This window comes from Leuciscus leuciscus (genome assembly GCF_965113295.1).
Source record: "Leuciscus leuciscus genome assembly, chromosome: 13".
NCBI lineage: Eukaryota > Metazoa > Chordata > Actinopteri > Cypriniformes > Leuciscidae > Leuciscus > Leuciscus leuciscus.
In genome coordinates this window covers 10,839,647-10,867,630 of record NC_138737.1, presented here as the reverse complement: position 1 = coordinate 10,867,630, position 27,984 = coordinate 10,839,647, and the positions used below count along the sequence as shown (strand labels likewise).

General features: G+C 36.6%; 2 protein-coding genes across 8 annotated transcripts in view; one reads left to right on the top strand and one right to left on the bottom strand.

Moving 5' to 3' along the window:
* Window positions 1–165: 165 nt before the first annotated feature.
* Window positions 166–27,984, bottom strand: part of alkal1 (ALK and LTK ligand 1) — a 28,096-nt gene continuing 277 nt past the window's right edge. The window contains exons 1-7 of one of the 6 annotated variants that reach the window (XM_082188520.1): window positions 15,048–15,123; window positions 13,416–13,508; window positions 11,452–11,724; window positions 8,342–8,395; window positions 7,142–7,225; window positions 2,048–2,120; window positions 166–778 (exon numbers count right to left, since the gene is read on the bottom strand). In XM_082188520.1, the coding sequence (XP_082044646.1) occupies window positions 2,056–2,120; window positions 7,142–7,225; window positions 8,342–8,395; window positions 11,452–11,713 (465 nt within the window). In that variant the 5' untranslated portion in view covers window positions 11,714–11,724; window positions 13,416–13,508; window positions 15,048–15,123 and the 3' untranslated portion in view covers window positions 166–778; window positions 2,048–2,055. Of the gene's footprint in view, window positions 779–2,047; window positions 2,121–7,141; window positions 7,226–8,341; window positions 8,396–11,451; window positions 11,725–12,089; window positions 12,250–13,415; window positions 13,638–14,961; window positions 15,124–27,984 lie in introns of those variants that run through there. The other 5 variants (XM_082188518.1, XM_082188519.1, XM_082188517.1 and 2 more) reach the window with 5 other exon arrangements.
* On the top strand, window positions 12,495–27,324 carry LOC309512768 (dynein regulatory complex protein 11). 2 transcript variants are annotated; one of them, XM_082188485.1, is made up of 19 exons: window positions 12,495–12,631; window positions 17,234–17,561; window positions 17,654–17,773; window positions 17,857–18,042; window positions 18,136–18,207; window positions 18,558–18,763; window positions 21,124–21,208; window positions 21,430–21,534; window positions 21,716–21,788; window positions 21,878–21,984; window positions 22,211–22,297; window positions 22,466–22,527; window positions 23,441–23,523; window positions 23,695–23,802; window positions 23,937–24,136; window positions 24,222–24,308; window positions 24,387–24,564; window positions 25,126–25,364; window positions 25,537–27,324. In XM_082188485.1, the coding sequence occupies exons 2-19, from the start codon at window positions 17,463–17,465 to the stop codon at window positions 25,654–25,656; spliced, it is 2,217 nt and encodes a 738-aa protein (XP_082044611.1). In that variant the 5' UTR covers window positions 12,495–12,631; window positions 17,234–17,462; the 3' UTR covers window positions 25,657–27,324. The 2 variants fall into 2 exon arrangements, with proteins under 2 accessions (XP_082044611.1, XP_082044610.1); XM_082188484.1 differs by lacking the exon at window positions 12,495–12,631 and adding an exon at window positions 16,758–16,969.

The following is a 27,984-nucleotide window of genomic DNA, read 5'->3' as shown; positions in this document are numbered from 1 at the left end:
CAATAGCAGCTAAAAGAGACCAAACATTTTTTTTCATGCTCACACATCATTTTTCATCAGCCATGGGAATGCTTTAGACTTTAGAGCAATATTTCATCAGATCAAACATTTTTATAATAAACATTTTAATTCATAAAAAGGAAAAAAAAACAAGAAAAACAATGGTAGTGCTTGAATGTTTTAATTCGTTCAAAGCATCAGTGCAATTTTACCATTGTTATCAAACAAACAATGTGTTTTCATAATTTGAAATAATTCATAATTTGAATTTCTATAAGTGCCAATGGTAGATATCATGAAAATGACAGCATGGTAACTTTCATATAGGCCTACACAAATATATATTTTTTAAGTGTAAGGGATGAAATATTTTTAGATTTGCATTAGAAACAATACATTTGGAACAAATATATTTAAGAGTAATAATGGCTTAATGAGATACATATTCAAATATCCTCTCTTGTAATTAGGACAGAATATTTACAGGTCATTTAAATAAATAATTGGCTGCAATGATAAATAATACTTTCTTTAAAACTCATAATATAAAAAGCAAAGCTATAAAAAAAAAACTACATTTTTAAAGCATTTAACAAACATAAATTATGGAAAAAAGCAAAAAATATTGTATTATTATTACAGAACAATTATACTGTGGAAATGGAAATGACAGAAAATAAAAACAATGACAGTTAATTGCAATGATTTGAAGGCACTTCCTTGGAAAAAATAATTTACTCCAACATCTCTGGAGTTTCTTCTTTTATATCCTCAGGACCTGTGGCACATAAAGAATTATGTGTCAAATATTTACTCACATTAAAGTTTACTTTTCATTTAAGTCAATACTTTTAAAATACAGTTACAGTTAGAAAGGTGTATGAAGAAGACAGCATATGAAATTAAGTTCCAGCAACTCAACCTGTCATACACAGAAACAATGAACTTCAGACTTGAATGCATTACTCTCCACTTGAATGGAAATCACTTATTCACATCATAAAAGACAATTTAACCGTATCTAATTGATTCAAAGGAAAACCAGTCTGAGCAAGAGTAATCATAACCTAATAAAACACCGTAATTCACCAGCCACATCATTTGACATTCAGACTGGTAATGGATTCTTTCACCTTTCACTAACAGGTTCTTTAAAAGTCTCATTCCACAGCTGTCATGCCGCCGATGATGTCGCAGGACAGACTGATTCTAGCGTCACAGTTTGGTCTTGAACTATTTTGAGAATGTTTCTAAGAATTAAATGAATAATGTTTGATTCTTTTACACATGAGCTCTGACTGACTGTCAAGATTGTGATTTCATCATTTTATCATACAATCTAATATCCAATTATTAAATTGTACAATCTACCAGGAAAAAATGCATTAAGCAATTGCAACACAAGACAGAAAACATCTGCTAGATCCAAGTACACAGCTTTTTATCAATACAGACATGAAGACATACAAATCAGTTTAAGTCGTTATACATTTAATTGCCAGAAGATAGACTCTTGAGAGACTTTGTCACATGACTTTGTGTGTAATTTTTTCAAAGTGGTTGTTTTAACTATAGAAAATGTGTGTTACAAAGCAAATTCGCAAGTGGAAGATATCTGGAGGTTGTTTTCTGTCTGTGTGAACCGTGCATTAACTGCCTAAAATGCACCAGATGGCCATGATTAAACTGACATTACATCTTGCTCAATATTTCTTCTAAGGTTTCAGTTAAAGAAGCATGCAAAACATTCCCAACAGTAACTGGGAGCAGGCTTGACTATCATATTACAAATGTTGCAGTTGTCTTGTTTCAGAAAATAAATAAATAATGTTATATGCATTAATATAATTATGAAATATTCATAATGTTATTATAATATTAGTTTTACATAAATGTTTTTAATATGCATGATCATGTCAAAATGGATTAAATAAAGACATTTAACAGATTTTAGTACTTGGAACAAAATACGTTCCACAAAAAAAAAAAAAAACTTACCTTGCTTATAAATAGCTAGCTAAAAACCGCTAAAAACCTTTGTACTTACATGCGTTTCTATGATTGTGTGCAAAGGGGACTCATAGCTAGCCTTGTTAGCAACCGTGCACATCTTTTATAATCTGTTGGGGACAAGAAAAAGAAAACAAGGAATTTTTACTTTCAGAATGTTAAACAGGCATTAGCTATGTTAGCATTGAACTTGTGCACAAAATTGGAATATCGCATAAAACATTTGCCAATAAAGCAGCGTTTCCATCTCGTGTTCAAGAGAACAAAATGACCAAGAGTGTTTTATTTGTAATAAAAATGATAGTTGCTGCAATCGAGGAAGCCACTATGGCGCTTTTTTCCTACTGAATCAGAATCAGAATGAGCTTCATTGCTAACACATACAAGGAATTTGTCTTGATGACAGAATCTTCTATGTATGTAGTGTACAGATATGTTATACAAATGCAAGAGAATGTGAATAAGAGGTATGGTATTCTAAATAAATATAAGTATGAATAGTGTTGTGTATTGCACATGTTTATTGCCCATTGTTTATTGCATTTAACTGTCCATGAGGTAGATGGCCCAAGGAAAGAAACTTTTCTTGTGCCTGGCTGTTCTGGTGCTCAGGGCTCTGAAGCACCGACCAGACGACAACAGTTCAAAGAAGAAGTGGCCTGGATGTGAGGGGTCCAGAGTGATTTTACCAGCCCTTTTACTCGCTCTGGATGAGTACAGTTCTTGAAGAGTGGCGATGGGTATACAGATGATCCTCCCAGCAGTTCGGACTATCCGCTGTAGTCTTCTGAGGTCTGATTTGGTAGCCGAGCCGATACCAGACAGTTACAGAAGTGAGGAGGACAGACTATGACTGCAGAGTAGAACAGTCAGAAAGCTGGTGATCCACTGAAAGATGTAGCTAGGAACAGAACGCTGGGTTAGTTTGATCTGGAGGAGTGTTGGATTGACGGTGTTGAAAGCCGAGCTGAAGGATCTTCACATAAGTCCCTAGTCTGTCGAGATGTTGCAGGACGTAGTGCAGTGCCATGTTGACTGCATCATCCACAGACAGACAGACCTGTTTGTCCAAAAAGCAAACTGCAGGGGGTCCAGCTAGGGTCCAGTGATGTCCTTCAGGTGGGCCAGCACCAGTCTTTTAATGGCGCGTTTCCACCGAGCGGTACAGTACGGTACGGTACGGGTCGGTACCCTTTTATTTGCGTTTCCACTGCCAAAAGTTGAGAATGGTACCAAAAAGCCGAACCGTACCGTACCACTTTTTGGGTACCCTTCCGTTGGGGTACCTAGCACAGTGGTACGGTACTAAAAGGTGGAGCTAGACTCACTGCAGGACGTTGATTGGTTGACAGAGAATCGTCACTTGCGCGTGCTACGAGGGGAATGACAACATAAGAAGCGCCATTTTTTAATATACAGTTTAATATAATACTACTGTTACTGTGTCACGAAATGTAATTTTAAGAGTTTTTCAGGCGAGAATGTAGTTGTTTAAAGCTCAAATCTGTGGTTTATTTATAAAGATGATTTGTTTTTCCCCGGTTGTGAGATCCATGCGATCAGCGGGCGCTCGGCGCTCATGTTTCCCGGCTGGATGAGCCTTTCCTCGGCTAAGTTAGTTCTTCTGACGTTCGCCGATGACTCCGACGGTAGTGGTTAAACATGAGATATAATTCGTCTTGTGTAGACCTAACGGGCGATCTTTGGTCTCGTGAATATATAATTCGTTCCCTGTCAATCGTTTTGGCCGAGGGCTAAGTTTAGTTTCATATTATCAGAGGCTATTTGTATTTAACTTTACTGTTGTAATGTTAGACTAGAGCGCAGCATTTGGACATTTGACTGAATTGTTTGCTTTATTTCTTATTGTATAGCTTCTTGTACCTTTTACTTAAACTTTTATATGGGCTATTATTGATAAAACTGAAATTTTACAAAAAGAAATATGGTTTCTTGTCATTTTCTTATTACAAGATTATCACTGATGTTTATTGCAACATTTGTACAAATGCATATATTGCCTGTAATATGTGTAATTTTTTTTATTATTTAAACGAAAAGAGGTAACGTTAGGGTTGTGTTTTAAATTTCGTTTTGTTATAACGTTAAATAGAATAACGTATAACGTGCAGTCAATATGCGTTGTGCATGAACCACATTTGTGTCCCTATAATGTTTAATTTATTTAAATGAAAACGAAAAGAGGCAGAGTAGTGTTTTATAACATATTTCGTTTTATTGTTGCTTAAAATGTACATACAGAGTAACAGAGATAACCGGAGTAGCAGAGCGAGCTGAGTGACCTTTTAAGAACGCGCTGTACCATTTGCATGTAGGAGTCGCACATGGCAAGTACAAACTTTGCGTACTTAATATTGAGAAAAGCCTAATGTCGGCGCTTGTCTTCTTGTGACAAACATGTCGAGGAGCAAGAACAAGATCTGCTGTAGGCTATATGTCATCCATTGTAGTTTACTATGTTCTTCTTCGCGCGAAAATGACGTCGATCGAAACACCACGCCCATCAAGTAAGGGTACTGTTGGCAGTGGAAACGCTAGCCAGATCATGGTTAACAGACCCGAACCGTACCGTACTGTACCGTACCGTACTGTACTGCTCAGTGGAAACGAGCCATAAATGACTTCATGCTGGTGAAATGTTTCTGGAAGACTCGGCATACATCCTCTTCATAGATCGTACGTGCAGGAGGAAGGGAGAGTGGGGTTGCTGGAGGTGTTGATGAATGCATGGAGAGAAGGTCAGAACAGGTGTGGGGTTTAAGACCGGGTTTTTCAAACCTGCAATAAAACTCATTTAGGTCATCAGCGAGTTGGTGATTCTACACAGAGCTCGGGGATGGCGTCTTGTATTTGGTGATGTCTTTCAATCCTGATGCAGGTTTGTTGGCTGAAAACTGGGTTTTCAGCTTTTTAGAGTATCTCCTTTGTCAGAAGTACATCATAAATGACTTTGGTCTCAGAGCGTGAAGATGAAATTCACTGTCATGTTATCTTGCGTTCGGATGCCTGGTGTTTGGGAACGCAATCATGTGAGGCACTTCTGGGAGGTCATTATACCAATGACATTATTCTGATGACAGACTTTGGCTCAGGCATTTCAGAATAATCAAGCCAACATTTGAGATGCAGTGCAATGAAATTGCTCCACTGATTAGTCCAGTTATCCAATCACATCCACCGTTGAGGCGAAGTCACGTGAGTTATTTTGTTGCGCATCGAGGGATTTGTTCTGTAAATGTGTTTATGTGTATGTGTCTTCTTAACGAATAAAACAAATATCCACCTCATTTGAGCGCTTACGTTTTTTATGCACATTTTCAGAATTTTTGCGCATCTTGGAGTTTCCATCAAGCGTTTTTTTATGCGATATCCCAAAATGCATATGAAAATAGGTGGATGGAAGTGACTAGTGACCAGGCTAGTGACACTCTGGCTTGTGCTGTGACATGAAGCAAACGTCACCACTTCAAACGCACTGATGAAATTCAGTTTTAAGTGGGGCTCTCATACCATCACGGGATGATGTATACAGTATATGAACATGGCTAAGGGTTAGATGGATCCCTGTAAATAGCTTAATCTCTGCCCCAGTAATGTACTTGATGGCCTAAAATGACTGTGTGGGTTCAAGCACCACATGCTTCCACCCTTAATGGTGTTTGTGAAGTCTGAACATCCCATTGCTCTCCTGTTCCAAGCACTGTTGCCGTCATTTTCTCTCAAGGTACTGCCACGTTTCCCTCCCTCTCCTTTAAAAGTGACATTTCAAAACAGAACTCAAACCCTTATAAGCATCTTAAAAGGATATGGCATTGGAATGGCTTTAGATTTACTGTTACCATACATGAAAACGTAATGTTTTATTATATGTGAACTTGTGGATCCTGTTTCAAGTTTACTACAGTATAGGAAGCATTTAAGTCATAAAAATGGTTTTTGAAGACAGAATCTCTGATTTCGCTGTGAATTATTATGCTTTTTTGCCATTCCCAGTGTTCCTTATGGCTGCCAAGTGCTCAAATACAGCTGGTCGGTAATGCATGAACAAAGCTTACCGTAACAAATAACATTGTTATACATATGCTGCACTTTCTTTACTACTACTTGCAATAATTCATAGATCCTTTTTTCCACAATCCACAATATCTAAGGCTGAATTTCACAACCCTTCTTTCTCAATGGAAAACAACAGAGGAGGGTCATGGAGCAAGTTCACAAAACATCTCTGGCCACTAACACACGTGTTTTTACTTAAGAAAAAAAAAAATGTCTAGGGGAAATAAGGCAACTATTGTGACCCAGAATATAAATCTGATCATCACTTTGGGCAACTAGTTTGTCTCTTTTTTGTGAAATATAAAATTTAGAACAGTTAAATAATAAGAGATCTGATTAGTTTTGACATTTCTGCTCTCTATACAGAGTAACACGATGGATGGACCATTAGATAAGCGTTATTTATTGGAAAAATCGAAATCTCCTGAACGCCACAAAGTCCATGAGGACTAAGGGTGGAGGAGCATTTTCGTTGCGGTGTAACGCCCTGTCAAAACATTTTGTTTTACTTAAGAGAAGTAGAAACGTAGGCAGAATTTCTATAGTCTCTATAAAACACAAGCACATACATATACAATGAAACGAATTTGCTGTAGAAAATATTCAAACTGCAAGTAACAATTAATTAAACGTGAAATTTTTAAATAGAAAAACTGAAAAACGTACTCCAATTATCTTTCTTTTATTTACTACTTTTAAAAATAGTTTTTTTACATTGTATACAGCATAATACAACATAATCAATTAAGATCATGACAACATAATCTAATTTGAGTCTGCAGGGAAACATGTCATGTATTTAACCCAAAATGAAGATTCTGTTACCATTTACTCATGCTCGTATCATTCCAAACCTGTATGCATTTCTTTCTTCTGCAGAACACAAAAGATATTTGAAGAATGTTGGGGTCCAAACAACATTGGACCCCATTTACTATAGACAAAGAAATACTTTTTTTTGTGTTCCATAGCAGTAAATAATCATCCAGGTTTGAAATGACATGAGCGTAAATGAGTAAATTGTGAAATGTTTTAATCTTAAAGATATACATACATGTCGGTCTGGAACAATCCCTTGTGTTGTGATAAATTCTATGGAAATGTGTCCTGCATTCAGATGGAAACTTGACTGGTCCTGCTTGGAAAAAAAAGATTTCAATCATCATAGGTTTTATGGATTAGATATTCTGGTGAATGAAATCATTTGGCTTTTAATTTCTACAACTACTTAATGTCTACTCAGGCATTATGCCTAATCTCACAAACTTGTAACAAAGAGGATGGTAAAATAAAGGTGCTGTAACTGAGTCACTTTTTCACTTGTACAGAACCCAGAAGGAGAATTAGTACATGCTAACGCTTGACATGCCATCACAAGGGCAGAGACTTAATGATCCTGATTCTGGCAAAGCCGTTACAAAGTTTCATTGTATAAGCTTCCGGATAACAGATTTTAACACTAATTATTGTAGATGAACAAAGATTCTGCGATGAATAATCTTAAATGTGCTTTTCCTGAAAAAAATTTGGCTGGAGTACAAAAAGTATTTCACAACCCAGAGGCTGTAGAAACAATTTACCTCAGTTAACCTACTGCAGGCGTAACTTATTTGACTGGCTTTATGTTTTATGAGGAAAACTGCAATTCTAATGAGACATTTAAAAACAGGCCTATAATGAGAATAAAGAAAGAGGTACTGAATACTGCACAGAATATACTATATACTGCCAACTACTTTTTAAATAGCAAGTAAACAGAAGCATTACTTCACAATTATCAGTTTAAGCAGTAGTATGCTACATTGTTGTCACATGACCCAGCTAGATTTTTCACATGACCTTATCAAGTTGCATGCAAGTCAATGAATCATATCTAGTTATTATCTTGGACATTTTTATAATCCAATTTTGTTAAAATAGCCTAAACTTTTGCCAGTCCAATCAAATGATGAGTCAAGATTGGTTTGGTTTTATTCTTGACATCGGAATGGGAAGGTCAGGTTTAGTGCACTGCATTGTGGGATACAATATTTCACAAAGTAAACATGTGGCAAAGGTAGCAGGTCATATGACAAGGAAAATCCACATACTGTGCATGCACCGTATACTATACACTGCAGAAACAGTAAGAGTATTATGCAAGTATGCTATTCTGAACAGAGCTGGATCACACATATCGACCTCATCAACAGGACTGCATGAAATATTTTGTAATAAAAAAGATGAAAGATATTGAAATGGGTTTTTTTTTTACCTGTAAAATGTTCTATAAATTTGTCTTTCATGCTTATGTCTCTTGGGACAATATCTGAAACAAACAGACAGACAAAAAGACAGTGTTAATGTTTTTGTGTTAATGTTTCACCCCTGCCTATTCAGTAAGGCTCATATACCCTTTCATCGACACCAAACCAGAAAATGTTCTTTTAACTCATAAAATGCTAGATATTATTTAGCAATTTGACCATTTTGAACTGAACTGAATTAAGAAATTGATACCGTGGGTTAAAAGACTGACTCACCAAGTAGCTTCATCTCAAACTGAAGCAGTTTGAGAAACACAGAAGCTGTTATTGCATGTAGCTTGATTTGGTTTGATTGGAGACATTTTATGGATGAAAATAAGGAAGAATACGGTATTTTTGTGGAGTAGTGTGAGTAAAATTTGCCATTGTATATGGAGAAATACTCCACAACAATTTGTCTCATCCAAATCAAACTTTACATATTTTGTTTTTTACAACTTTTCTTTAAAATAAGTCATGGAATTAGTTGTTTCATTCATTTAATCTGGGCCTACAAATATATTTTAATTTTACAGTCTTAATTTTAAAGTATGTTTTATAGGTTTAACAAAACAAAATGTAAATTTTCCATGTTCCTACTTAAGTATCCCTTTGGGTAAGTGTTAAAAAAGTTAAACAACACAAAGTCTCTGCCAACTATAACATATGTTCACTATTCATCACATCTCAATTGGAAAATTACGACTTTTTTTGCTGATATATAAAACCTTGAGATTTCCATTTTGAGTTAATTGTGAATATTAAAAAAAGACACATTACAAAGTCAATATAAGCATTTATTGTACATTCAGGCAGAAGATAATTAATTTCTGATATAAATGTACAGGGAAAAAACACTGCTGTTATATTAACGGATGTGATTCAGTGTATTTAGTCTGGGAATGATTATGTCATCAGCTTGCGTCTAGCTCAGTCACTGAATACACTCTCTAGCACATGGCTTGAAGTCATTGTACAAGACTGTTACCGTAGCTATCAATAAAGAGATATCCCACTGACTTCTATTATTAGTAAATTTAATAAAGACATTCTTAATGAACCATTTGTCTTATTAATGACCTCCCCAAAACGTTTGCAAAACTGAAAACATGACATTAATTTGCAGCGGTCCACAATGGTAATTTACAGACAGTCTTGTAAATACTATTAATATAATCTGTCAGATCTCAAACTCCTAAAAGCTTGTAGTGTACAAATGTGCAACAAACTTTTGGAAAACTTCCCCTCTTAAGATGATGATTTAACTGATTACAGTCATATACGTCATGTGTTTGTCTGCAGTCACTACATGCTTGATATAATAAAGATGGACAGCCCCATTCAAAATATACAATAAATCCCAGACTGATAATCCAGCACTCAGTAAATCAGCTTGAGGCTTGGGGTCCTTGCTAATTATGTACAATCTGTGGCCCGCCCGACCCTGGGATACTTGTCCCCACGTGTAGTCTATATCACTTCCAGTCTATTGGAGTAAGGAGATTATTGCATGCAAAGTTGTAATGCCTATCAATGTCAGGTCCACAAATCCATGCAGCAGCTAATTTTAACCTGTCTCAGAACATAGGATAACCAAGACTGCGTTATGAATGAGTTCCTCTTTCACTCAAAATACAGCGATTTTCTACATTTATGATGCCTACAGATTCTTCTATTGTGGGTCATGCTTTTCCCATTTTTAATAAGACAATCATGATGATGATGCATTATCAAACACCTATTAATATAATTACGGGTCCATACGCATGTTGTCGCACCTGAGTCTTATATAAGATGACTAACTGCCTATGCTAATGGGCTGTTCTATTCAGAAGGCTACAGTGCAGTACAGTGTGTTGACTGTTTGGATTATACAAAAGTCCCATGATATCAGCATCAACTCACATTTTAAAACTAGCATGTTTTCACTGGATTAAAATCAGTCTCATTGAAAAACTTTAAAGGCAGTAAACTCAATCAAAGTTCATCCAGATCAGCAATAGCAGATGTTTATGGGTGTAATTCTTTCTTTGGCACACCACTTTTGTGTAACAACACACGCCAATCATTTTATTTTATTTTTTTATGGCTAAGACATTTAAATTGACAATTCTGAATCAGCCCAACCAGAAAACTGTCACTGTAAAAATGCAATGAAATTTGTTTTATAGTCAAACTAAGTAAGGGTTTAAGTAAGGGAAGAAACTACATAATAGCACAACACAGAAACAAATTAATCTGTATTTGAGTATAATGAACTATTCTCAAGGGTATCAGAAATGCTAAAATGTCTCTAAACACACCACAAAACCGGTCAGCAACTATAATATGTCATGACATGACATGGAACATTCAGTAGTTGCTGTAAATATAATGATCTACTAAATGATCATGATATTTACTAGTCCAGGCTTCACGGCACAAATGGTAACACTCTTTTGGCAATTACAATGAGTACTTTGAGTATTATTATTCCAGCATGGACAGCTTCCATTACATAAAATTTAAAGGCACAAGTCATTTTCATTGGGTTCAATGAAAGATTTCAAAGGTATCAAATTATGTCAGATATATATAACTAAAGTTATTATGCATGAGGCAAATTTTAGGCAGACAAAATAGTCTTTCATGGCTGAAATGCAGTCAGGTTTTACCCACAAAATGCAGGTCATCAGCACAGTTTTCTAATGGCACACATGATTTCTCAAGCTTTTAAACTTGTCTTTGAATAGTCCTTAGATCTTCACCGATGATTTGAGCATTATGTGATCTGTCTAATAAGACCATGAACATTCATGTTTCTACCCTCTGCAGATCAAAAGAGTGTCCCTTAATCCAATTTCATATCATTTTTACTGGATTTTTCACAATGACCCCCAAATAATACAGATTATATATTGCTGTCACTGCAATGCAATCAAGACTATATAAGACAAGACAGTTATGAACAGCTGTCCATGCATGAAGCGATTAAAGCATTAAAAGTGCAGTTGATATGCAGGCAAAAACTCCCACTAACAGGAAGTAGTTAATGCCCAGGATTACATTTGTATCATCACCTGATCTCAAATCAGCTTACCTATTGGTCTGCTGTTGTCCGGCTTGGACAAATGTGCAGTCTTTTCACGTGAGGAAAACTTAACATCTTGAGAGACAGAGTAGAGGCCACTGGTGATGCGTCTGGACGCGGGTCCCTGATTGTCCCTGATCACTTGCAGGATGAGATTAAGAAGAGTTTTCCTTTCCGTCTCCTTTACCTCCTTGCTGTCCATGCACTGGCTGGAGGTGATGAGCAAAAGAATCATACTCAACAATATGTGCCATCTCTTCTCAGCCCGCATGGCTTTCCAGCCTGATAAACGAACAAAACAAGCGAACATTGTCATTATATCCTCGTACCAAAAGTTCTACGTGCGTAAAACACGCATTCAAACGGCAAAACAGTGGCTCAGTGGTCCTGCGTTTACGCAGTAGATTCGAGTCCGACCTATAAGTCACGACCTGTAACACTCCTTACTGTAAATAAAGCCTAAATAATTTAATAAAACTCCCCTAAGTTTTTAATAAAACGCCGACTGAATGTACATAAAATAACACAAATTCAACTATTTTGCACTGTATAGCATGTTTAAACTTTGAAATCAGAGAAATAATTCAATTCACTTTACTATAATCATACAGTCTGTACTCACATAAGCAGAATAAATAGCAACTTACGCGATTATATAGCCTATTGGTAGGTGCTTGTACCTCTAATGATGCTGACGCAAAGTTGTCAGAGAAAAATATATCCTCCAACAGTTTCTGTTGTCTCGTGTCTTTCTTGAGAACATGCGTCTTGTTTTTATACGTCAAGTGCGAAGCTTCTTGAATGTAATACAATCGATTTCGGGTGGGTGGCAAATGTAGACATCTTTCTCTTAGGTTTTTTTTTTTTTTCTCAACTCGTGGTCAGTTCCTTTGACATTCGCCCCTCCTTTCGTTTTAAATTCATCACAGAAGTTCAGATAACTATAAAAAGTGTCTCAAAACTCCTCTCTGAGGTTTATTAAAAGAATCATAGCTGGCAGAGAGCTGGACACGTAAATGTCCTTGGAGATATCCATCGCGCCACGTCCCCCAGGGAAATGATGGGCAACCTCAAGTATCCATATATCCAAATATACTCGCTTAAATGTAGCTGAGCTCTGAAATTAACGCCTGGATGTTTTTGTTCATGGATGGCCGGGTCTTGTGACTGCACTAAGCGCGCTATCCTGGTAAGCCCTGCTTGTTTCCACCTCCCAACTCTATAGTTTGCACTTGGCTATGTGCTGGTATTACACGCTTAACGCATACATTCCAGGGTTCTTAACTTTTGTATCTCTACAAGTAAACGCAGATCAATAGTCTAATTGGAATGATATTAAGCACTTAGGCAAAATATCTGATGAATTATCACATTGTCTCAACCTGTTCTCATGCCTTATAAGCACTCGAACCTTGGTTATTTCTTTAAGCTTCTTAATATTTCTCTGTAGCCCCCCCCCTCCCCTCCCCTCCCCATGGGGGTCTGTGAAAGTCCTGAAGGGGTCATGTCCTGGAAATCTGGCCAGCCTTCAAGTTTGATAGAGTGTGTGTTGGTAATGTGTGATGGTAATAACATTTTACAATTTTGGGGGAATGCACTGAATGAACCATGGCTTATATTAATTGCAAAATATATAAATAATAAGAGATAGAATTAAAATTTTAAAATGTTGACTTGCATGCATAACAGAAAAATCATTAATTTCATTATAAGTTATAATTCAGACTGCAATTGTATTATAGCCTAAAAATAAATAAAAATGCACACAAACCAAACAAATGTTAAGTGTTTACAAAAAGCAACAACCACACAAACAGACACTAAAAATAGTTTAAAGCTGTTATAATCTAGAATTGGTGCCAATAATGATTTATCCAGGGAATCCCTAAAAGTTGAAAACACTTTCTCTGTTTGATTAATTTAAAATTACAAAATCAAAAGGCACAATTTCACACAGCTCTTGCTGCTCTTACAGGGATGTCACTGAACCTGCTTCTCATTAGCTTCTCATATGGGGTTTTGAAGGAAACGGCATTTTCCTCTCTTGACATCAAGATGGCTTCATGCTGACATTAGGAACATAAAAAAAGATTTTCAGTTACTTGAATGTCACTTTTTGCATGAGTAGCCTACATTTAAAGTAAACTTTTAACTTAACATATTAAAGTGGAACAAGTAATCAGTGCCATGATACCCTTTGACCAGAGCCATAGAGAGAGAGAGTTGCGACACTCTTTGATGTCGCCGTTATGGCTGTCACGTGGTTCATGTAAGCCCCAATAGTTCCAAAACGTACGCTGGCTGTCATGTTCTTCTATGGGACAGACAGCAGCGATTGCATTATTGAACGGTAAATATAAAATAAAACACACACCCAAGTACTTTTTCAGCTGTTATTGCATTATGTTAATGTCAGTTTTGCATTTGGAGATAAGTTTTAAGCTATATTTTTGGAGGGAAAAGCTTAGTGTTCATGTTCGCATGGGTAGTAGCACTGGCTTTAGCGGCTCTAACTTAACTTTTCCATATCATTCATCTGATGATGGACGTCTCATGATATTTATTTTAGCACAACTGGGCTGTATTAGGCTATTGATTCCCGTGATTTTGCTTTATTAGGCTATTGATTCCCGTGATTTTGCTTATAAATTTTGATTCAGCCATTAGCCTACCTTCGTGATCACGCAAAGAGGTCTGCCGTGGCGGTCCGTTCAGAATTCGCTTAGAAGCTAGCTCACTTCTTCTGATGAAAGTGGCCACCCCCAGGACCACAACGTGAAACATGATCATGTTAAGACTAAGAATATTATTTTAAGATTAAGGCCATACACATTATCAAAACTATAACAGATTAAAAACGAATTTAAGCATGGCTGATACAAATGAAGGTTTTCAAATAAAATATTTTTTATTAAACAATGACAGACAACAAAAATGTGTGCTTGTGTGTATGAACAAGAAAAACAAAAACCAGGGGCAGGTGATCCATGAAACAGACAGGACTGGTGATGGCCATAACAATCCTAAAGGTCCAGCATTGTTCTCACAAGCCGCTTCACTCAAGACAATAATAACATAATGAAAAGTTAGTATATCCCAAAAAATTTAATTAAATAAAAGTTGCTATAAAGGTGGTAGCGATTCATTACCGAACTCTTAGCTGACGAAGTCGCGCTAGCTAACGTTAGCTAGCAGGCAGTGCTTGAAAATTGGTTGAAACAACCAACATAAAATATAAATAATTACGCTGTGCATGTACAAATGAAGACCAGTATAAGCATCGCAAAGGACCTCTGATACATAGACAGTTGACAATTCAAAAGAGGTCGATATTTCGGCAACTTAACTCTGGAACAACTCGACGCGCAGCAATGTAAGTGAATGGTGTCCAACGCCCAAATGACAGTGTTTGGAACTATTCCGATCTTCATATCCCGGAAGTAGGCGGTTAAAAGCGCCGCCATTATTTACAACGGAGGTCTATGGGAGTGTCGCAACTCTCTCTCTCTATGGCTCTGCCTTTGACCTAATACCAAAAACATGATTATTGGAATGCGGTAGGCTACTTACCACCACCATTGGATCGTTCTTAAACACATACTTACACTGTGTGTTTGAAAGAAGGATTATCCACGGTTTTTATGCATTTAACGTCAAGTTCCCAGCCTGTCAGATAAAAAAAAAGGCAAAGAATAAGAACGAATACAGAGAGCATCACTGATAACATCAGATTACTGGCGGGAAATGTGAACCTCCAGCAGACGCGCACGAGAGATGGTTTCACCTCATGATGACACATTTGTGATTGGCTGAATGTTAGTTCACTAAAATGTAAGTAACTAATACCACAGAACACGTGCAATGCGTTTTAAAAAAAAGTGACAGAATCACCGTTATCTAAAAGTTGGGTCTGCTACGCCCCTGATAATATGTATTAATGCCTAGTTATGCCTCATGAGTCATGAACTCTCCTCGCCAGCTATACAAAATATTGTGCTTGGCGCCATCAAGCGGTGTGTTCTTAAACTACATGTAGGCCTTTTACAAAAGCTTTAAGTAAATAGTTTTGCTTAAAGCATTTTATTTTTCGTAATGAAGATGATTCTTGATTCTTTGTGATCTAAATGTTTTTTTTTTTAGTCAATGGTATTAATGCCTCGTTAACTCTCCTCGCCGGCTATAAAAAATATTGTGTTTGGCGCCATCAAGCGGTGTGTTCTTAAACTATATTATGTAGGCCTAAGCCTATCGCCTTTCCTCAGGTATAGGCCATAGACTGTAAAAAATGGTATAGGCACACAAAAGCTTTAAGTAAATAGTTTTGCTTAAAGGGATACTCCACTTTAAAATGAAAATTCGGTCATCATATACTCACCCTCATGTTGTTTCAAACCTGTATGAATTTCTTTCTTCTGCTGAACAGAAAGGAAGATGTTTAGAAGAATGTCAGTAACCAGACAGTTTCTGGTACCATTGACTTCCATCGTATATATTTTTTTCTACTATGGAAGTCAATGGTACCAGAAACTGACTGGTTACTGACATTCTTCTAAATATCTTCCTTTCTGTTCAGCAGAAGAAAGAAATTCATACAGGTTTGAAACAACATGAGGGTGAGTATGATGACCGAATTTTCATTTTAAAGTGGAGTATCCCTTTAAAGCATTTTATTTTTCGCAATAAAGACGATTCTTGAATTTAACTCTGTGTATCTAACGTATATTAAATACTGATTTAAATCGACGAATTTTCCAACCAGGGTTGCAGATGCAAGGTAAGGTGTTTCTTTCTTTTCTTTTTCTCTCTTTTGTTTTTGTAAGGTGTTTCTTAAATCGCCTCGTTCGCATTTGGGGCTATGTAACTAAATTAGTTTGTATTAATTCTACTGTTATTTGTTGGTCCCACACCACTTGTTCTTCCAATTGAAGTCAGAACTTATTTGACGTTTACCTTCTTACCTTCAATATAAGCCTTCAAATTTATAAACAAGTCTCGTTGAAAATTTGGGCATTTCAGTTTTGTCTTGTTGCAGTTGATGTTTCAATTTCTTATGGTCAACGGTAATAAATGATAGATTTCCACTATTATATTATATTATATTATATTCAAGGGAATTGAATAAATACGCATACAACAAACTATACAAATTATATTTGATCTGATCGTATATTTGTTTATTTGTGTACAGGAATGATGCCTGTTAGGTAAAACCATGGGTAAAACGTTGATGTAATTCACACTGTTCGACATTTGATCCTCTTCCGTTCTGCGTAAGCGTTACCGTAGAAACAAGTTGACAACAATTTTCAGCTAAGTTAGTCAGACATGCACACGAATGTCTGCTGTAGAAATGTGTTTATTTCAAGATTCACTTTACTTGTTTTCGGAAGAGTTGTTCTAGCTGTTAACTCCATCTTATATCAGAAAAGTGGATGTTTTAACAAGCTACAGTCAGACTTGAACATCCTGCGATTCGAACGAAGGAACCGTTTAACTTTAGCGAGTTTTATCAAACGATGTCCCACAGGTTTGTAGGCTAAAGTCACAGTAAATGTGCTTTCAAATGTGATTTCAAGGAAATATTGTCTCAAAAAAAATTATTCTCGCAGTCTTGCTATGGATTTAGCACTAGCCTATATTTTATAAAATCTCTGTCAGTAATTCTTAATATTTTTAAATATAAATATGATGTTTTATCTAAGTTTAAGATAATGTTTAACTTTATGAAATTATTAATACCTTAACTTGTTCACAACAATCCAATGAGTAAGACACAGTTTTCCTCCAGCAGCACATACAATAAACTCTGGTCTGAAGCTCATGAGGAGCTCAGCTGTTTGCTGGACGAAGAACTCCCAGAAGATTCTCTCCGCCCTGAGAGAGACAGAGTGGTGTTCTTCCAAAGGATCGCCACCTTGTATGTCTGCTATGCTCAGATCTTCAGGAAGCTGGACGAGGCCTATGACCAAAGTGTTCATCCCCAAAAGAGGCGTGCTATTAGGCAGGTGCTGGAGGGTGTGATGGGTCGTGTTCTGGAGCTCAAGAACGAAATGGTGGAAAAGGAATTTTCAGAGTACCACTATATGGATGACATCATTCAAGACCTGAAATTAACCCCTGTGAGTTTGTCTAGAGTGTCACTTATGCTATAAACAACTTTAGAAGTGTATTTAATCTATAAATCATCATTTCAATCTCTCATTTGACAAAGGAGGACCTTGAGATTCCAATTCCCAGGTATTTCATTCACGAGCGAAACAAAGTGCTACAGGACAGAGAAAGATTGTTTGCTGCTATATTAAACCAAATGGATGTTACAGAAAAGACAGAAGTAAGTTAAATTGCTCGTTTCATCATAAACAAAAATAATTGGATTGTTTAATTCTCTAACATGACTTCTCTTGCCTCTCCCAGCCTAATTTAATGCGTATATTGACTCTGGAGAGGGCCATTAAAGTCATCCAAGTGGCTGAAAGAGCACGGCAAGGCCGACTGAGGGCAAAATTCATGAGGGAGATCCACAAAGACTCTGAGAGACAGAAGAAAGCTGACGAACAAGAGGCAGTAAGCACTGACCAGGCTGCAGTTTGTATCCAGAAGGTACAATATACTATTGTGTCGACACAAAATATTTATATTTTAGTTAATATATAACTATTAGAAATGCAGTACATAATTAAAATCTCTATTTAGGTGTGGAGAGGCTTCATGCAAAGGAAAATGACAAAAAGGCTGCGTGAAGAGGAAATGATATTTCTTGGAATGGTAAGATATTGTGTACACTACTGTTCATAAGTTCATAAGATTTTTAAATATTTTTGAAAGAAGCAATTCAATGTGTCCTTACTGAATAAAAGTAATCATTTCTTTTTTTTTAAATCTTACTGACCCCATATTTTTTAATAGTTGTGTATTTACCCTTTATATTGTATGGTACTTTACATTACATGCAAAGCACATTAACAAAGGTATGTGCTTTGTACTGATAGTCATAAATAAAGATTCATTGTGATTCTACAGCTTGTCTACATGTTGAGTATGCCACCATCGTGTTGCCACCAGTAGATGGAACTCTAATACTGTTTCATGTGATTCTATGGCTGTGCCATCTTCAGGCCATGGATCCAAAACTGTCCTATCCATCCCAAAACGAGCTGGCTGCCCAGAACAACAAGGCCAACAGGCGGACCAGGCAAGAAGAACATGAGGATGACTATCAGAAGTCCATCGGATCTGTTATTCATCAGCTCAGAGACGTGGAAGGCCCAGAAATGAAGGAGACCATGAAAGATCAGATTAGACAGTGGATCATAGAGTGCCGGTGAGTGGGATCTCTTGCCAATGTTTGCACACAACCATGAATCACCATAAAATCATATAGGTTTATGTGAAACATCACATGAACAAACAAGTCTCATTGCATCCGCTTGTCGGAGAAAGTGTTAATACGCTGATTTCACGCAGCCGCCATTTTGAAATCGAAAGTGAGGCTCCGGTGGGAAGAACCCCGGAAGTAAAGATAAACAACAATGCCTTGGACTACCAACCTGAAGCTGCTGCCGCGATTTACACTATTGGATGTTAATATTCAATATAGGATATATATATAGTTCATTCCTGCTTCTTTTTTTACATTCTGAATTATATATATAAAATATATTTTATTTATCATAAATGAATTTCACTGTATATAGTCTAAAGTATGAAAGAAATGTATGTACATTTTTAGAATTGACACAACATCATTAAACACAACAATACGCCATCGCATTCACGACTCTCCTGTGATTAAAGGCGACACTTCCGGTTTTCTTCCCACCGGAGCCTCGCTTTCGATTTCAAAATAATGGCTGTGTGAAATCAGCGTATAGCAGTATGAACTGACAGTGATGTCTATGGACTTTTAAATTTTATATAAAAATGTATATACATTTTTATATTGTTTTGTTTTACCTCTCTCGTGTACAGCACTTTGTGATTTTTATCTGTGAAAAGCGCTTTAGAAATAAACTTTACTTACTTACTAACTTAAAGGCACACTATGCAGTTTCCGTTTTTCTGAAACAGCGACCCCTTGACCCCTGCTTTGCTATCGGGATGATTCGCCCTACTACGAGTTCGTTTACCATCAAAATGATTTCAAAGCTGTTATTTTAAGCTGTTTCAAAAGTCTTGTGAAGAAATAATCAATATGGGTTTTTTGACCTTATTTCAGTGACAATTTTTTATTTAATTTTTTTAAACCACGCATAAATGTCATTATCTCAAAACGACAAACTTTTAGGGTGTATTCACACCTGCCTTGTTTGGTTCGATTGAATCGAACTCTAGTTCATTTCCACCCTTGGTGCGGACCTTTTTGGCAGGTGATACAGCAATCGAACTCGGGTGCGGACCAAACAATCGAACCGAGACCCAGCTGAAGAGGTGGTCTCGGTACGGTTCCAAACGAACTCTGGTACGGTTCGTTTACGATGTGAACATGAATCGACCCAATTGCAAGAAAGCACTGCGCCTTTACGTTCATTTAATTATTTGACTGCTCTTATGCTCTTATGAGGATACTTAACACAACGGACATTTTGGCATAATGGTTTGTGTTATTGTTCGTTCAAGTGCGAAAGAGAATTCCATTCCGGCGCGCTGTCTGGCCACACAATACTGTTGCGCGTCTTTCTGCGCGTCGTGTGTGGCGTGCATCATTGGAATGGAATGAATGAATGAGTGTGTGCATCAGGACATTCACATAGAGAGCGTTCTCTTTAGTCTAATCGCGCATAAATGCTTGACGGAACCGTCTTGCAGCACATTGTCGTCTTCTCAATACGAATTACAACATCGTATAGAATGATGACATTGTATCATATGATACTCATTAGTTTCTTCATATTGCGTTTGTAGAGCATAACACAAAATCAGTAAAAGAACAAATATTGCAGTACGAAATATCTCCATGCTGAGACTTTTTTTTGCACTTCCTGATTTCCCTACTTGAGAATCCTTGTCCAATGAATGGACGACCTTAGCACACGTGTGGTTTTGTTTACAAATTTTGGTTCACTTGCAAAAAGAGCAGTGTGAAAGCGAACTGTACCAAACCAAAAAAAACAAAAAAACATTTTATTTGGTCCGGACCAAAGCAAGTGAACTATCGGACTTTCCTGGTGTGAATACACCCTAACATACATGCTGTTGATATATTATTGTAGCAGAGTTTGTGCTGAATACAGTGTAATCAGATTTTAGCCATGAAAATGTCACAAGTAACAGAAATAAGCACAAATGTCAGAGCATGTCAGAACACCTCCAGGGCCCAGAAAACACCTCAGGCCCCAGAGGGTTAAGGTACAAATCTTGCATAGTGTGCCTTTAAGGTAATCAGCTAACCTATCTAGTTTTTTTTGTTTGTTGGCGTTTTAGTGAGAGGAAGAAAAATAAAAAAACTTTTAGATATCAATCTGCATATGCGATGGACATCGGTTATGCTCATCTATGGTTGCTCCTTTGAAGTAATCTTGAGTAAAACAGCTCTATATTTAACAAAGCACATACAAAAGACCTGAACCGCAAGCGATGCAACCTCTTGTACAGAATACGGAAGTTTGTTGCGTATAACACCCATTGCCTTAGGGTTTTACTGAGCATCTTTTAACAACATTTAACATGAGTACTTGTGAATAGTGATGCAACAGGCTCATTTCCTGACTACCCAGAGGAGGAGGATGGAGGTTCAGCTCTTATATTCGCAGAAAAAACCCCTGAGGAGGTAAACATGTTCACATAATTAGTACATGTCAATATATGTTCATCTTTGACCAAAAACTATGTATAGAAAAGGCTCAGAATAATAACATTTTTCTGGGATGTTCTTTATCCATCCTGTTTAGTATTCTTATGATTATGATCAAATGAATTTGGAATATACAGTAGGAAGCGTTTGTCATGTTTTCATTGACAAAATCTGTCATGTCCATGTCTGGATTGAAGCTGGCTGAAGAACTGGCAGCAAAGGAGGAGGATGATGCCAACAAAAAGCCAAAGGGCAAGGAGGAGATAAAAGAAAAAGGAAAGAAAGCGAATGTTGAAGACGAGGTAAGAATTGAGGAGAGGACTTAAAGTGACAGAAAACCAATGAAATTTTTTTTAAACATGAACACACTGAAAAGAACATCACTGAAGGCAGTATGAGTACCAATTATGACTACTGTACTTCTCATTGAGTGTAGTTTTCCTTGTTTTTTCTGATATTTTACATATAACTGGATTGTCACAGGAAGAGCCTGGACTGAAGATGCTACCATCTGCCTATCTGGCAGATCTTGAGAGGGAATACAATACATTTTCTGGCAAGGAAAATTGAAGAATGAAGTGTTACAATAACAACATCTCAGTGTCAAGAGAGAGGGTGTGACCGACTGTCTCATCTGATTTGCAGAAGTTTGGAAAAACAGAAACGAGTCCAAGAATTTTAGTCAAAGGCATGAGCTGGAGTTGATAAAAGAAGAGAAGAGAAAAGAGATTGAAGGGGAAATAAGAAAACAGGTGACTGATGGTTCATTAAATGTCTTATAGCTTGTTGTAAAAGATGGCTAGCCTACTGGTGTTGAACTGCTCTTCGTGTATGTGCTGTTTTTCATTGGCTGCTGTTTTTCTTTTCAAAGTTTCCTTATGATCAGACATTTAAGGCCACATGTTCCTCACAAGTATTGTCATTTTTATTAACGTTAATCCTAGCTTTTAAAGATGTTGGTTTTTGTTGCTTGTTCAGGTGGATGAACTGATGAGACAGGAGCTGGCTAATTGGAAGCTGGCTGTGGATAAAGAAAAAAGCGGAAAGGGCAAGGGTGCTGCAAAAGTACAGTAAACCCCTTCTGTTTACATGGATTTATTGAACATCAGAGAGATTGCCTGAATGTCTTATGTTACACATTGTAAATGAAGAAACTGAAAATGATGTTGCCTCAGCTTGCAACACAGCAGGTATTATACTGTCTTTATGTACATTTTGTTTCTGACTACGCAGAAAAAGAAGGCATCAAAAAGCGGAAAGAAGAAGAAGAAGGACAAAGACCTTACAGCCGATAGGTTTTTTTTAGTTATTGTTTTAATTAAATTTTGCTTTTCGAAGTTTGGAATTCTCTACCATTAAAGGGATAGTTCATGCCTTTAATTACTACATGTTTCACACCTGACTTGACTTTCTTTCTTACATGAAACACAGAAGGATAAAATTCCAATAATTGTATCGGATGTTCATTTTCATGCCATATATGATGACTAAGGCTTTCAACTTTCAAGCTTCAAAAAACACACAAAAGCACCATAAAAGTGGTCCATACAGTATGACTTTTGCACTTTATTTTAAATACTTTAATATACAGTATAACACACTTTAATGATACTCATTCAATTTCATTACGGAAGAATGCCAGTTGTGTTCCACAGAAGGAAGAAAGTACAGGTACAGGTTAGATACAGGTTACATGAGTATGAGTACATAAGTATAAAATGAGAATTTCATTTTGTGTTAAGTTTTCCCTTTAGATGTTAAATAATACACTACTGTTCAAAAGCTAGCGGTCAGATTTTCCTAAAATAAATGAATACTTTTATTCATTAAATTGATCAAAAGTAACAGTAAATATATTTGCAATCATTACAAAAGATTTCTATTTCACAAAACCTATGTTCTTTTGAACTATATATTGAACTATAACAAAGAAACATTGATAATAATGATAAGAAATGTTTCTTGAGCAACAAATCAGCATATTAGAATGATTTTTGACACTTACGACTAGAGTAATGGCTGCTGAAAAATGCTGCTTTTTTATTTAAATTGTAATAATACCTTTTTTACTGTATTTTTGATCAAATAAATGCAGTCTTGTTGAGCACAAGACACTTAAAAGCATTTAAAGAAATCTTACTGCCACCAAAATTTTGAATGTGTAAATTGAACTCTATGTTAATCTGACTCTTTTTTTTTTTTTTTTAGGACCACAGAGTCACTGTTTGAAGAGCTGGTTGAACAGGAATTGCTGAAAAAGGCAGAAAATGTTAAACTAAAAGATTATCTTGGTAATGTTTCAGTTTATGGTGAAAAAAAGAAATAAACACTTCTTCTGTAATGCTTGTTTGGCCCTTTCAGAAGTTTAAATGGGTTCATAAATGTATATACATGTATATACAATTTACTAATCATACTCACAACCATTATAACACATCTGGACACATCTGCTCTCATTAAAGGGGACTATAGCTACCTTGGCACAACTCTACGACAGTCTGATATTGAGCCTATGCCGTCATTATCTGATGTTCGGCAAATTGTAGCCCTTTATGCTGTCTTACCATTAGGTGAGTAAATGAATCGCTCTGGATGTACATATTTTTACTTAAGAAATGCCACTTCAACATAAAGTAAACTTCTTCATGTGTTGGCTTTATATGGCCAGCTAAAAAGACATAAAAAAAACATTGTTCTATACTAGGTTCCCAAACAGTTCATGAGAAGTCTCCCCTGGTAAAGAGCATCTTGCTAGTAGGGCCATCAGGGGTGGGTAAGAAAATGTTGGTCCATGCCATTTGCCAGGAGACAGGGGCCAATCTGTTCGACCTTTCACCTTTAAACATTGCTGGAAAATATCCTGGCAAGAGTGGATTGCAGATGATGCTGCATCTGGTGTTTAAGGTAAAGTTTAGGTTGATACTGGCCTAAATCTGTGAAACTGGCCTGCTAAGTATTGATATTTTGATGTACTCTGTATTCGGTGCAGGTTGCCAGACTGATGCAGCCCTCTGTAATATGGATTGGAGATGCTGAAAAGATGTTTTACAAAAAAGTACCAAAAGATGAGAAGGAGGTAAAGAGTGTAACCTACTTGTGATCTGTTTAGTGGTGAAATGAAAATTAATGAGATGTTTTAATTCTGCATAAACAGTTAGATCCGAAGCGTCTGAAGAAAGATTTGCCCAAAATCCTCAAGTCCATCAAAGGAGAAGATTGTGTTTTAATCGTAGGCACAACAAATGATCCACAGAGTGCAGACCTGAAATCCTTGTGCAAATTCTACAATAAGATCATCCTCATACCTCGACCGGACTATGCATCAAGATATGGTAAGCTAATTTTCTAGATTTTTGTCAGCAAATAGCAAATCATTAAGTGGTGAGGCTTTACATATTATGAGATGTGTTTGTGTGTGTATACAGTATATATGTCTTTTATGCTCACCAATGCTGCATTTTTTTAATAAAAAAATAAACACAGTAAAAACAAATATTGTGAATCTATTCCTGTGGTGGAAAAGCAGCCATTACTCCAGTTTTCAGTGTCACATGATCCTAAATCCTTCTTATATGCTGCTTTGATGCTTAAGAAACATTTCTTATTTTTATCAATGTTGAAAACAGTTGTGCTGCTTAATATTTTTATGGAAATCGTGATAAATTTTTTCAGGATTCTGAATAGAAAGTTCAAAAGAACAGCATTTATTTAAAATAGAAATCAATTAAGTGTCTTTTGATCAATTTAATGCATCCTTGCTGAATAAAAGTATTCATTTCTTTACAAAACAAATCTTGCTGACCCCAAAGTGTATATCTAAATAATTGTGTATATATAAAGAATAATAAGCAAAATGTCAGTGTTTCCAATCATACATCTGCATATTTTCACAGTAATGTGGAAAGAGCTGATAAAGAAGAATGGAGGAGAATTGACCAGCGTCCTGGATCTCAGTTCTCTGGCAAAGATTTCCGATGGCTACACACAGGGTCACATGGTGCAGGTGGTACGTAGCATCTTGACTGAACGGCGCATTCAGCAGTTGCCTAAACGTCCACTAACTGCTTCAGAGTTTGTGCCTCCACTTGCTAGAATTGACCCAGTGTTTCAGGAAGAAGAAGAGTCGCTAAAAGTAAGTAATCTCTCAAATGTCAGATAGCATGGCTTCCCACTGCACATTGAAGTTGATAGCAAACTTGGCAATAAGATAGTATGTTTTTGGTTGATAGTCTCAACCTGAGAGGGAAAAGACCCTCATGATATTCATTTTATTTCCAGTCTTCACTTTTTTTTCTTCTTCACAGAACTGGTATGCCAAGACTCCCCTTGGAAAGAAGAGAATTAAAGCTGCCTTAGGGAAAGAGGGTGATGAAGAGTCCCCAAAAACAGGAGGCAAAGGTGGCAAGAAGAAAGGAAAAAAGTAACAACATAAGAGTTAACATGATCAACCACAGTAGCAGATTCCCTGCTTTGACCAATAAATATTGATTTGCTCATGCCATCATTATCTTATGATAATATGCATATTTTTGTTCAGTTGTAAACTAAAATCCAAATTGAGGGGGTGGCACAAAAGGGTTTGTGGGTCTATAAATACACAGATACCATCTCCATTTAAGAGCATGTAAACCACAGTGTGAAAAACATGATCAGAGTATCACATCGTATCTGCACTTCCCCTTAACTTCCCTTATTTTCAAGAAAGCCTCATAAGCAAAGTAATGATGATACTTTAATCTGATATAACAATCAGAGATATGATGGCAGCTAAAATGGGGATCTCAGGATAAATTTAGGTTCAATAATTGTAATGAGTAAAATTCTTATTCTGGTGGCTTGAAAATGGCCAATGTCTCTACAAACCTTTACATGGCTCCCATTTTGATGGTCCACCGCTTCATTAGTTCTAAAACACAATCTGCCCTGAAAATGTACATCTAAAGGGATAATACCGTACTGTTCAAACGTTTAGTCTGAACGTAAGTCTCTTATGCTCACCAAGGCTGCATTTATTTTAATTAAAAAAATAAATTGAAAATAGTATTATTATGAAATATTACAATTTCAAATAACCGATTTCTATTTTAAGAATTTTAAAATGTAATTTATTTCCTGTGGTGGCAAAGCTCAAGTTTCAGGAGCCATTACTCCAGTCCCCAGTGTCACATGATCCTTCAGAAATCATACTAATAAGCTGATTTGATGCCCAATAAGCATTTCATCAATGTTTAAAACAGTTGTGCAGTTTAATAGTTTGTGGAAAACGTGATACATTTTGTCAGGATTCTGTGATGAATAGAACGTTCAGAAAGAACAGGATTTATTTGAAATAGAACGTATTTTTAACAATTTAAAACTCTTTACTTTCATTGTAATGCTTCCTTGCTGAATAAAAGTACAAAAAACAAACACACTTACTTTTGAAAGGTAGTGCACATACCTATACAACCAAATTCAAGTACTGTATAGATATTGAAGCTGCAATTTGCTGGCAAGACCTCTGCATGTGCACCAGTCTGCTAAAAATGTATTTGTGATTTTTTTTTTTTAAGTGAAGCTAACAAGTTTCCCTGTATAAGAATTATTTCCTGTGTCTGCTGTGGGATGTTGGGGTCCATACATAGAGGTGAAAAGACAGTATGTGCTTTAGATGTGTCAAGGACAACTAATGGGAGAAGGGGATTTTGAAGCCCCAGTTAGACACGTGGATCTGTGATTGGTCTGGGCTGAAACTGAGACAGCCCCCAGACTAGGGTTTAAAGGATTATCTCAGATCAACAAATGGACAGGCACTCTGTCAAAGAAACACATCTCAGTGCTGGTAAACATGTAGATCTGCATATTTCATCAAAGTAGAACTTGTGTGATTTCACAAAGTTATAATTGAGGTTTTGGTGCTTCATTTTACTTATATAAAGTAAAGCAAAGCAGGAACAAGCTGCACAATAGCTTCAACGTCATTGACATCCTGAAGGTCATGCTGTTTTCACTCTCTCTAAACTCACGTGCCAACTGTGTCATGGGTACTATGGATTGAATTTAGCCAAATCGCTTTACGTTTATATATATTTCTAAAGCATGATTGAAAAACACTTGTGCAAATGATTTATGTGTCTATTGATTGTATCTACTTCTATTAATTCAAATGATATGTTCAAATTGAACTGCTAAGAATTATAATAATGGAGTGCAAAGCAATATAGTAGTGTGAGCACTGAGCAGTAAGGTGACTTCGAGTTGATTTATGGCTCTCGATAAATCTGTTGTCAGCAGGGTGGAGAGAGACAAAACCAAAGGACATGTGAAACTTGCAGAGATGGGCTCCAAACAAGGACCTGTGAGCTTAGGTGAAGTGTTCAGCTGTTTCGTCAAGTTCTAATTTCACCTAACATATCCTCACATGGTTCTGGTTCCTTAACAAATTACTATTTATACGGCGTCTTCGGGCCATCAGTGATATCGCATCCCCGTCACTTTGAGTTGAGACTGCTTGTACACATGCATGGTGGATGTCTGCAACTCCTTTGACAGACTTTGCACCTGCAAACTGCAACAGGCTTTCAGGTTGATTCAGTGGAAACAGGTAAAAGTGAAGTTTTGAAGGTGAGGTGAATCATTTCTTTCGTCGCCAAACAGAATAGCAAAAAGAATGACGGTTTTCAAACACTTCCTTCTTTCTGTCTATCATTGGTTGGCAGAAACAGGTAGTTCCTCACCCAAACACATACCATGGTTGAGCTAATTATTATCCA

Excerpts from the sequence above, each read along its gene's own strand:
- LOC309512768 (XM_082188484.1), top strand. Across the intron at positions 17,774-17,856 it reads ATGTTACAGAAAAGACAGAA|CCTAATTTAATGCGTATATT; the intron begins GTAAGTTAAATT and ends TGCCTCTCCCAG. Across the intron at positions 18,208-18,557 it reads AAATGATATTTCTTGGAATG|GCCATGGATCCAAAACTGTC; the intron begins GTAAGATATTGT and ends TGCCATCTTCAG.